Raw genomic sequence first — 12,784 nt, 5'->3', positions numbered from 1 at the left:
GTTCAGGCAAATTGGCATTGTTTGCAAGTTCGACACATGTTGTTTACACTTTTTGTTTATTATTTATTAACCTGACAGTTGATGACTACACAGAGATATTGTTTACTGATCAACACAACAGCCCCCACTATGGAGCCCAGCTGAACGCTGTGCACTTGGTGTTTGTCCCAGAATAATGGGATGACTATTTATTACATGCAGTGTTGTACTGGTGACAAACGTCATTCAAACATTTTGACAGAACATTCTTCTATGCCATCATCAAAATTGAAACATATTTTTAGGGCATTTTGAGTTACAAGTCAACGTCCAAGAAAATGAGCCAATCTGAAACTCTGCAACTGTACTATCATTGGTTGGTAATTGACGTTAACACATTCTTACCTCTGACTGTGTACGTTCTGGAGTTCCTGGAGTCATGCCTGCCTCTAGTATAGCCTTGCTGCAAAACAAAAAACACAAGTCAGCAAATGTTTTTTACACCAGTCAGCAATATTCCAGTTACAGTGCAGCAACTTGAAAATAATCAAGTCCATGTAAATAGATGTTATCCTCATAAGCAACGACAAAGTACAACAGAGTAATACTATGTATAACTGTACTGTGTATAACTATGTATGAATAACTATAACTGTAAGACTATGTATACCCATGTTTGTTGTTTAACACCACATTCAGCAATATTCCAGCGATATGACTGTGGTCTGTAAAAAAAGAGTCTGGACAAGACAATCCAGTGATTGACATCATGACTCGTGAGCATCAATCCAAGCAATCGGAATATGATGACATGCATCAACCAAGTCAGCGAGCCTGACCACCCCATCCCGTTAGTCGCCTTTTAAGGCACACAAGGGTTACTGAAGTCCTTTCCTACCCAGATCTTCACGGGTGAACTATGTATAGCTATGTATAACTGTGTATAACAATGTATAACAATGTATGTATAACTATATACAGCTCTGTATAACTGTGTACAACTGTTCAAGCCAACCAGTCCTTGATAGTATAAACACTCTCAAGACATCAACACACCAACTCGTCAAGCATCAACCAGTGGGGACTCGTCCTGCCCCAGAATCCACAGTGTGTGTGATTAACATCAGTTCTGAATCTAAACGGCATTCATACATCTATTAAGTACAGAAACACAGGCTAATTGCCAAAGACAGAAAACAACTGTTATACTTAAACGTCCACAGAGTAATCCATGCATGAATGTGTCAAGAGTCGAGTATTACAGATTTCTTTCAGACTCTTTTGCCTATTTGCTCAAAGTCACTTCTCCGATATTTATCAATAATTAATCAATATTTCGTCAACGATTATCAATCACTATAATCTGTATTGATAGCAAGCCTTATACATTATGTAGGTTCATTGTGGCAGAAACACCATGTTTATCCCTTCAGAGAAATCACAAGCAGGTGTATGGTGGCACTCTAATTGCAGCAAATCAACCATTCAAAGCAAAGATCAGCTGATTCCGGCTAATAAGCACATGGTAACTCACTTACTGCTGAAGAACAAATGGCAAGTCATGGCCACCTGAAGAGGTCACGAATGTCGTAATCTCGGGCTATTGTATACCTTGTTATACCTTGTTAATCTTACTATGCCTACTCATTACAGTAATTCTCATGTAATAAATATTCTTAGCAATTATTATGAGCAAACATTATTTCTAGTTTGTAAATTCTTATACTACGCTCACAAAATAATTAATGATAAATTCTGTGCCCTGTAAATGTCATGCTCACATGTCTGTATTTTGGGCCATTGCCCTTTTACTGAATAAACATGTCTGTCTGTCTGTCTGTATCATAAGAAGTGGTATTTGAATTCACACCCAAAGCAAACAACCTCTATGGAATCAGAATAGAAAAAGACTTGTCTCACGAGTTACCCATGTTCTGGCATTATTACATGGATACAAGTCAGCTTGGGTTGTATACTCCCCAGGGAGCTGAGAATAGAAATAACGTGCACACTGATCCATTGAGCTGAGTAAAGACGGAGGCCCATGAGCATTCACTTGGTGAATGGAATTTGGTGAATCATAAATGGGATTATTAGGGCTCCAAGCCGAAAGGCTGTAGAGCCCTATTGAAATCGTTCGATTTATTATTAGGGCTCCCTGCCTACAAGGCAAGAGCCCTCTTGTTATTGTTCGATTTATTATTATTATTATTTATTATTATTATTATTATTATTATTATTCCGCCGATTTTTGTTCCAATCCGAACTCCAAAACTACTGCTCAGAATTTCTTGAAAATTTCCACAAAGATAGCTTAGCTACTGAAGTTATATCCACAAAAATCTCAAGACTCTAGACTCAAAGACTAAGGGCAGATAACTCACAACAACTTTAAAAATCGCAATTTCAACAGCTAATAACTCCGCCACGAAAGCTCCAAAGACTTCCAAAATTCTTGAACAGGTGCGGAATCAGATGGCCAACAAATTCTCTACTCATCTAATGTAGCGAAATTGCTTCGTTTGGCCTCCAGATTGGATTAAGTGTTTTTGCACTGTTTTTTACCCATTTTCTCAGTACATGACTCCCAAAATCTCCTCAGCTCAAACTACCAGCTCAAAAGCTTCCAAACTCTCCATACTTTGGCTCCAAGTACCATACTAACAACTTCAAAGAAAAAATGCTGAGATATGTCTTCAATGGCCGCCATATTGACTCCAACTTCCGGCTGAAAGTTATTTTGAAACTTTTGATAGGACATCTTTAGCAAGCTCTAGCATTGGAAACTTATCAGGTAAGGCACTTGAACAACTTCTGTTGAATCTTGCTTTGGTTGCTGAACAAGATCTCTTCTTGCTCTTATGTGAAAAGTCACGTGATGTGGCGGCCATATTGGATTTAGCTAGCCTCTAATATAATTACTTTGCAAACGACGTAGCTGCTAAAGTTCCTGATAGAAAGTGCTACAAATTACCACAATGCACCAGTATCACATGCTGAACATTTCATGTTCTTAGCTGTTTGTCAAAAGTTGCGTCATTTAGCGTCCATATTGGATTAAAGACCGTGAAAATGCCAAAAGTGATAAAAACGGCACAAAACAGCATATATCTCCGCCAATATTGCAACAATAGCTACCATATTTTGCATGTGACACCGTCATAAGATACTGATCATTTTCGATCGGGCTGTCAAAATCGATATTTCCAGCCGTTTGGCCGCCATCTTGGATTGAAGTTTTTTTTCGTCAGGTTGCCATGGAAACCAGACGTGACAACGGAATGCATTGATATTCACAGCATTATTAGATACAGACCATGGAAAGATGTCTGCAAAGTTTCAGCTTTGTAAGTTAGATAGTTCATGAGAAAATGACAAAACAAGATTTTGGTGGACAGACGCGCGGACGGACGGCGGACATGCATATCATCAAAATTTATCTATACATATGCTAGAACAGGTCGGGGTAATGCATAATTACCAACCACTTCCACCATACATGCAATAACAGTCGCGTGAGAGCTCGCCAAAAAAAGTACATTTTCGTTTTACGGACCACCTAAATGACCTTGACCCCGTGACCTTGGTGACCTTGAATTTTTTTTAATGTTTTTAGTCCAGCTACCCAATCCCGGGGTCAAAAGTGCCAAAATCGCAAAAATAACGATTTCTTATTAGGGCTCCCTGCCTACAAGGCAAGAGCCCTCTTGTTATTGTTCGATTTATTATTATTATTATTTATTATTATTATTATTATTATTATTATTCCGCCGATTTTTGTTCCAATCCGAACTCCAAAACTACTGCTCAGAATTTCTTGAAAATTTCCACAAAGATAGCTTAGCTACTGAAGTTATATCCACAAAAATCTCAAGACTCTAGACTCAAAGACTAAGGGCAGATAACTCACAACAACTTTAAAAATCGCAATTTCAACAGCTAATAACTCCGCCACGAAAGCTCCAAAGACTTCCAAAATTCTTGAACAGGTGCGGAATCAGATGGCCAACAAATTCTCTACTCATCTAATGTAGCGAAATTGCTTCGTTTGGCCTCCAGATTGGATTAAGTGTTTTTGCACTGTTTTTTACCCATTTTCTCAGTACATGACTCCCAAAATCTCCTCAGCTCAAACTACCAGCTCAAAAGCTTCCAAACTCTCCATACTTTGGCTCCAAGTACCATACTAACAACTTCAAAGAAAACATGTATTTATGTCAAATGTGATATATTTTCCTGATAGCACTTGACCTGGCGATTCCAGAACACCAAACCGTTTGTCTGTAGCTCAATGGAGAACGGAGCTACAGCGTTTCAAAGATGGCACTCTTTGGCCCCAGTCCATAAACTTGCCAAATAGCACAACTCTAGACAACTGTTACTCGGGAACTACTGGTCCGATTTCGGCTAAATTTCGTGTGTATTGGTAGAGTATTGTAGTCACGCAGCATATAAGAGAGAAATGATACATAATTTATGTATAACAACATTTGTTGCCTATTGCTCCTAGCCAGATCATTGACAGCGCAGGTAGAAACGGACTATAATGTTAAAGCGTACTGCAGACTGCTAGTGGGTAAGATCTACCGAAACTGACTATAATAATGAGCCGTTGTCAACCAGTGGTACACACGGGGTTTTCTTTGCTGATTGGATGAGTTGTTTTAACAAGAAGATGACAAGAAGGGACTGATATGTGTTGTTACTGTTAGATAATGTCCCAAGCCATCTCATCCCTGAGCACGGATCAAATTACAAGATCCATTTCCTGCATATTACAATATCAAGTCACCAACACCTCTGCATGCTGGTATCTTCCAACCTGAACAGACCCAGAGCCAAAATGGGAATTTTTTTCTTGGTCAAAACGGACCGGTGAAATATCCTATTGATAATCCAGGTCATATTATAGTCGTACACAGTAGTGCACATATCCTTCCGCATATCGGAATGCACTTATATAACCACAGTAGATAATGCTAATAGATTAGGGTCATTAAGAACTCAGTTTCAATGGTTTTTAGTACTCTGTATAACCAAAGTGCAATTTTTCATAATTACTTCTATGAATGGAGAACAGGATCCGCAGCTAAACAATTCCGATAGGGAGCCCGCCATCGCTGCTCGCAGCTATATTTATTATTATTATTATTATTATTATTTATTATTTATTATTCCGCCGATTTTTGTACCAGACCTAGTAAAATAACCACTTGCTCGATTCTGTTCAAATTTTGTGTGTGTATGTAGACCGTTGGGTACTAGTGCCCGCCAAAAACCCAAGGCCGTAGGCCCAAAGGCCAAGGGCAGATAACTAAAAAAACAGATTTTTTTAAAGATGTATTTCGACCTATTGCTCGGCAACCGCTTATCCGATTACTTTGAAACCTTGCATGTATCTGCTGCTTGAGCTGCTTGACATTTTTTGTTCTTTGGCTTTTGTCATTGGTCACGTGGTTTGGCAGCTATATTGGATTCAAGGTTTTTACAGTGTCTTTTGGGTACCTGTCTTCAAATGCAAACAACTTTGAGTCCACTGCATGAAATGCTTTCAAACTTTCTGATAATTGTCTCCATACATAACACATGAAACGTTAATAGCCGATTTTGGATATCTTTTTTAGTTGCGGACATATTGGATTTTGATTTTGATCATTTTTTTCACCGAAATGTTACTTTTAAGATCATAGCTTCTAAGGTTATTAACAGAAACTATTGAACGTTTGCATAAAGTTTTAATACTATATGTACCTCATTTTATTTCTGGGTTGCATACTGAAAGCTCCACCGCTTGGTGGTAGTATTTGATTTTAGTAAAAAATTAGACTTGAGTACAAATACTGAAGGAAGCGCCTCATAAATCTACCATAAACCTCCATTCACTGGCTTTGCAGATACCCAAGCGTTCTCCACAGTCTTTTCAGTATTATGTGTACTACCCTTGATGATCAGTGTTAGAATTGGCCTTTTTCAACCGATGCTTGTCTCAAGAGGCAACTACAGTAAGCTTGTCACATGAGGCAACTGGTCGGATCGGGTGGTCAGACTCGCTGACTTGGTTCTTCATTTCTCAATTGCCAATTGCTATGGTACCTTACTTTTGACGGCGTTATTAAAAGCAAACCATTTGTGGATTAGAATATGGTCGAGGTCGGAAATGGGTTAAGTACAATCTGGGAAACTGTGGCACACGCCAATTTGGTAGCGGCAGTGTCCTGAAAACGGTGACAATCTTTTGACGGGAGTTGGTACAAGCAAACCATATGCAGAATCGAACATATTCGAAGTAAAACATGGGTTAAGAACACACTGGGACACATGTGGTGATGTCTCACAAGCGGTTTATTACATTTGACGGCGTTGGTGCAACCAAACCATATGCGGATTCGAACATGGTCGAAGTCAAACATGGGTCACGAACACACTGGGACACATGTGGTGATGTCTCACAAGCGGTTCCTTACATTTGATGGCGTTGGTACAAACAAACCATATGCGGATTCGAACATGGTCGAAGTCAAACTTGGGTTAAGAACACACTGGGACAAATGTGGTGATGTCTCGCAAGCGGTTCCTTACATTTGATGGCGTTGGTACAAATAAACCATTTGAGGATTCGAACATGGTCGAAGTTGGAAATTGGTAAAATCATCCTGGGACACCCAGGCACATGTCAATTTAGTAGTGGTGATGTCTCACCAGAGGTTCTTTACATTTGACGGCGTTGGTACAGGTAAACCCTTTGAGGATTCGAATATATGAAAGAGGTGGGAAACAGGTTTAGCACTTTATCTCAGCAATGCGGCAGGAACCCAGGACCCGGACGAACGCAGAACGCTAATCCGTTTGACTGGAGCCCAACTGACAAAGAAGTTACAGCCTGTTAAAGAGTCACCAAGCAGAAAGGCTGAAGAGTCCCAGTGTTAGCGTTTGATTTAATATTATTATTATTCCGCTGATTTTTGTACCAGAGCTAGAAAAATAACCACTGGCTCGATTTTGTTCAAATTTTGTGTGTGTATGAGGACCGATGGGTACTAGTGCCCGCCAAAAACCCAAGGCCGTAGGCGGAAAGGCCAAGGGCAGATAACTAAAAGAACAGAATATTTTGAAGATGTATTTCGCCCTATTGCTCCACAACCGCTTATCTTATTACTTTGAAGCCTAGCATGTATCTGCTGCTTGAGCTGCTTGACATTTTATGTTCTTTGACTTTGGTCATTGGTCACGTGGTTTGGCAGCCATATTGGATTCAAGGTTTTCATAGTGTTTTGGGGTACCTGTCTTCAAATGCAAACAACTTTGAATCCACTGAATGAAATGCTTTCAAACTTTCTGATAATTGTCTCCATACACAACACATCAAACGTTAATAGCCGATTTTGGATATCTTTTTTAGTTGCGGCCATATAGAATTTTGATTTTGGTCATTTGTTTCAACGAAATTTTGCTTTAAAGATCATATCTTGTAAGGTTCTCCACAGAAACTATTGCAAGTTTACATGAAGTTAGTGTGCCATATGCATCTCATTTATTGTTATTGGTTGTATGCTAAAAGTAACACCGCTTGGTGGTAATATTTGATTTATATTTGGGACACCCCTGGAACACGCCAATTTCGTAGCGGCGATTTCCGGTGACTATCTTTTGTTAGAGTTGGCACAAGCCAACCTTTTATGGATTCGAACATGTTCGAGGTCGGAAATGGTTTTAGAACAGACCTGGACACCCTGGCACACGCCATTTTCCTTGCGACGATACCCTGCAAGTGGTGCCTACATTTGACGGATTTGGTTCAAGGAAACCCTTTGAGGATTCGAACATGGACGTTTGGGCACAGTGTTTCTTGGAGCCCGCCATTGCTGCTTGCAGCTTTAATTATTATTATTATTATCATCATCATTAATATTATTATTATTATTATCGCTACCATGGGCTATGTCTAACTGGTTCACAGAGTGAGCTTGTGGTAACACTTATAAGAGGGTCCTGATGGATTTTAATGCTTAACATAAAACACCCTTCAAACACTATCGTAAACGTAAAATTCATCTTTGTTTTATCGGAAAATACCAAAAAATAACTGCTCAAAATAAATAAATAATTTACTGCTTATCGTAAAATGATTAAATGGTCAAAAACAGCCTGTCAAAGCCTTTCACTAAAAGAGAAGAAAACTAACAACTTCTGTCTTAGATATTGTTTGTGTTGACTACTGCATAAAAATGGCCTGTAACAGAGTTACCTCATGGTAAAAGAAGCAGTCCACAAGAAAAGTCACCAGTCCTTCCATAATTGTACTTGGCTAAGACTAGCAGACTTTTGTTAATTTTGAACCTTGAAATGACAGGTGTTTAAAATGTCCTTATTGTGTATGACAGTTTGACAGATGGACTGTCCTGAGAAGTGACAATCAACATCATCACTATTCATGTTTTTATTGTGATAATTCACATGTTGTATAACTATCTTATGTAGTTGAACAGATATGTATAACATGAAGGCAAGATATTGATACTGTAGATACTATGTCGGATATTAGGCAAAACAAAATGACAAGTGTCAAAAACATGTTCCTATAACACTTACTTGAAACAATGCTCGGTGCTGACAAGTAGCTGTTGACATGCTGGGAGAACCCAGTGGGAAGCATGTGGGAGCGAGGCATGAATTCCCCCCCCCCCCCCCCCGACACTCACACAGACATGTGCTTGACATAAACCTAGTCAGTACTCCACACGCCTCCAGCGAGCAGCGTGTCAGCTGGATTAAGTGTTCACTTCCTTATAACATCACACAGCATTAAGGGGACAATGTCACAATAAACCAACCACAAAAACCGAGCATCGTATATAAACACATTACACTTAATGGTTATTTGTTTCTTTTAATTACAACGTTCAATATATATCATTGTGTAACGTAACCTACTAATACTTGAACAGAATCAGGTTCCGACCTGGTTCTAGCTGTATTTCAGACACATCACAGCGTGTCCGCTGGGTGATGGAGGGAGCAACAGAGACAAAGGTCGTAATGACAAAGGTCGTAGACACGAAGACCTTCAGGGAAACCTTCTTCTTAACCACAGGCCGCCATTGATATTTTTAATCTGCCTTATTTTTTTTATTTTTTAAATGTCATGAAGGTTGGAGACGATTACCACTTTCGCGGAACCCATGAGAACAAGCAGGCTTGATAATTCAAGGGTGGGGATTTGTGCTTTTAGACCCTAAATTTGAAAAAAGGCCCACATTTTCAAATACAATGGGGCATTGGGGCATTGGAATATTGTTCTGTATTGGCCTACCTCTGGAATGTTTGAAATTTTCACATAAAAGGCCCATGTCAGAAAATCCCTAGTCCTGCACCATGACTGTGGAATATATTTATTTTATGAAAAAATAAATAAATCTAGAAACGCATACAAAAGCAAGTCTAGCCAGCTCAAGCTAGCTCTATTCGGCATGGGGGGGGGAAATATATTTTTAGAGTCAAGAAGGATATTGTGTAAGATAAGATTTCAGAGACTAAATGTTAGTTTAGAAAATCCCCCGAGTCAACCCTGAGCTGGTAAACCTAGAAACAACCAGGGCGAGTTGTGGATTCCATCCAAGGATCAAAGCATGCCGACATGATGTAACTGTGCACTGGTTTACACATGAAACATTGTGAAAAAAATCCATTTTTTAATTTACCTGGCAAAATGTTATTCAATTGATTAGTTAGGCCACATCATTTTTTTACATGGATTTTTAACAGGAAAATATGTCGGTTGGCAGGGAAAGAAGGAAAATAAATTTTTGTTAGTTTTCTGCTCCACTGGTAAAAATACATATATAAAATTTAAAGCTAGCAAGAATAAAAGAATTGGTTCTCAGGCAATGACTTTTGAAAATATAGTGCGGGCAGGTGGAAGTTTTAAGGTTGTTTTTTTTTGCTTGTTCAAACTAGTTCGTAACCAAATAAACAGTTGTGTACCATCAACCTGAGAAAGGGCCTCCCTACATAAACAAGTGACCAATGAAGATCTGGTGTAAAATAGGACTTCAGCAACCCATGCTGGCCGAAAAAGGTGACTATGCTTGTCGTAAGAGGCGACTAACAGGATCGGGTGGTCAGGCTCACTGACTTGGTATATGCATGTCATCGTATCCCAATTGCCTAGATGATGTCAATAACTAGATTGTCTGGTCCAGACTCGATTGTTAACAGACCGCCATCCTATAGCTGGATTATTGCTGAGAGGGGCGTTAAACAACATACAAACAAACAAAACAAACAAACAAACAAACAAGCAACATAAATAAGCATACTAACTCCTATTGCCGACATGGCCATAACACGCACGAGATGTGCAATAAGCAGTGCGCTGCTGCTATATTGAGTTACATTTTACTTAAATATTCAGATTTTTTTTTAAAATTAAAAATGGAAACAAAAACAAAATGTTTGGCGGACTTGATGATGATGCGGGTGGTGCCTGAGAACCAAACCTTTTATGTTTTTAGCCTTATGTGGGAGAAGAGCCTGCAACAGCAGTTGCTTTAAGCAGTGCAAACTTGATGAATTAAGTTGGAATACTATTGTGCAGCTGTGCATCCAATCAATTGTATTGATTCCCCTGTTTGATATATGTCAACTCAAGTGGGTCCAAGTTGAGATAATATTTTGAGGTGCGAAATGCTATTAACCTATGGTGGGATAAAAAGAAAGCAAATTCTGAATTTATGCAGCTTCCATTTTGGCAGATCCGTAAAGCAAGTAAAAAATAGTGTGGCCTTAATTACAGTTGTATCATAATTATATTTATTACGAAAGTATTTGTGCAGGTCCATGGTACTGTTTTATTATATGTCATGGTAAGCTAACGTCTGCTTGAAAACTAGTGGCCACATTACTCCTATACTATATGAGGAGTTTATTTAGAGAGGGCAATATTCGGCTCCAAGACGAACAACTTGTCCCGTGGGAGTATATCCCCAGGCATGTTCCTAAAGTCCCATCTAATGTGAGGGCTAGGTACAGACGACTTGTATTTCACTGATAACAGGACCTATAGTGAGGTAGAGGCCTTAATGCTCCATTTAACAATTCCGGGTCAGGCACAATAATATTTATTGATCTAAACTACATGATAAAAGAGAATTTATGGATGTCAACTTCTTTATTGTGAGGAACACAACATTTCGAAGTATACTGTATTTGACTGAATAAGCGCCTAGGGTGCTCTCAAAATTAGAAATAGGGGCCCTTATTTGAATATTATTTTGGTGAAAAAATAAAAGAATTAAAAGATCGTAAATTTTGTGATTTGAGGAACGCTATATAGGACTGCTCTCATTATTTTACCCCTTTAAATATATACTTACAAATATTACCTGCATACTTGCAAGTATAAACTTACATATCTATGTATTTGTGATAACGCAACTCCACATTAACGATGAGTAAAAATGATCGTCAACGCCCGTTGTTCCAAACAGGAAGTACCGGTAATCAGCAGGTACAGTTGAAAAATAAAATATAAACATCCGCTAAGTGTTTGTGATATTCAAATATTACCAAATATTATTTTTCGGTGTGGATGATGTATTTAATGTTTATTAGGACTTCTTTGTTTCAGCTACTCATTTGTAAAATTAACTTGAATATTTTTTCTCAAAACGTGTTTGTTGTTATTTTGTCAGCTGGTCATGACAGGTCACCAGTTCAACAATCAATATATCCAGCTTTTGAATGAGGGATGGGAGGGTGGGTGACTGCAATACCATCAGGGAAGGGAGGGTGGGTTATCGGCCTGAAAATAATCCAATCTGGACCAGACAATCCAGTGATTGATATCATGAGCATCAATCCACAAAATTGGGATATGATGAATGCATCAACCATGTCAGTGAGCCTGACCACCAGATCCCATCAGTCGCCTCTTACAAAAAGCATGGGTTGCTGAAGACCAGTTCTAACCCGGATCTTCAAGGGTCTACCTTGTTGAATTCTCAGCCCCTGGGAAAGGGCAGACAAACTGACCTACATGAAGACATCAGTCTTCATTGTGGAACACTCATTTTTTGTGTTTTTCTGAGCAAATACAATGGCTTCTGCATCAGTACTTCCTTGGCTGTGTCGGCCATCTTGTTGGGCAAACTCCCCCACACACCACTGCTCCACACAGTGTGGATCACACACTGCAAGTGCCTCCTTCCTTACCCACATACTTAACAGGGCAACAAACTTTGTACTGCAGTTTTTATAATATCGGAAATGTAAGTCATTGTTTGAGCCATGGCTTGAGACTGATACCACACTAAACTGACAGACAGAGGGACAGGACACAGACAAAACCACACGGTAATCGGACAGTGAGAAAGACACATGCATCGACACAAACAACAGATAACTGGCATATTTATTCAAAGACACAGACACACATATACAAGAAATATTGTTATTCATTTGTTCATTGTTTAATGCTGCACTCAGCAATATTCCAGCTATATGATGCCGGTCTGTAAATAATCGAGTCTGAACCAGACAATCCAGTGATTAACATCATGAGCATCGATCTATGCAATTGGGATACGATGATATGCATCAACCAAGTCAGTGAGCCTGACCACCCAATCCCCTTAGTCCCCTTTTATGACAAGCATAGTCGCCTGTTACAGCAAGCATGGGTTGCTGAAGACCAATTCTACCCCGGATCTTCACAAAAATAAGTAGAAGGTGAAATACAACTGAACAGCATGAATATTACATAAGAGGAAGATGAACATACACTGTTTTCAATGTAGATATGAATAGT

At 39.1% G+C, this 12,784-nt stretch overlaps 1 protein-coding gene across 1 annotated transcript in view; it reads right to left on the bottom strand.

Moving 5' to 3' along the window:
• Positions 1 to 12,784, bottom strand: part of LOC139453318 (serine-rich adhesin for platelets-like) — an 88,936-nt gene that overhangs the window by 22,818 nt on the left and 53,334 nt on the right. Inside the window, exon 6 of the mRNA XM_071234985.1 lies at positions 385 to 442. Coding sequence (XP_071091086.1) covers positions 385 to 442 — 58 coding nt within the window. The remainder of the gene's footprint in view (positions 1 to 384; positions 443 to 12,784) is intronic.

Source organism: Haliotis cracherodii, unplaced genomic scaffold (genome assembly GCF_022045235.1).
Source record: "Haliotis cracherodii isolate W230 unplaced genomic scaffold, xgHalCrac1.p SCAF_9, whole genome shotgun sequence".
NCBI classification, from domain to species: domain Eukaryota; kingdom Metazoa; phylum Mollusca; class Gastropoda; order Lepetellida; family Haliotidae; genus Haliotis; species Haliotis cracherodii.
Note: the sequence above shows the minus strand (reverse complement) of the source record. Positions and strands in the feature narration are given on the sequence as shown.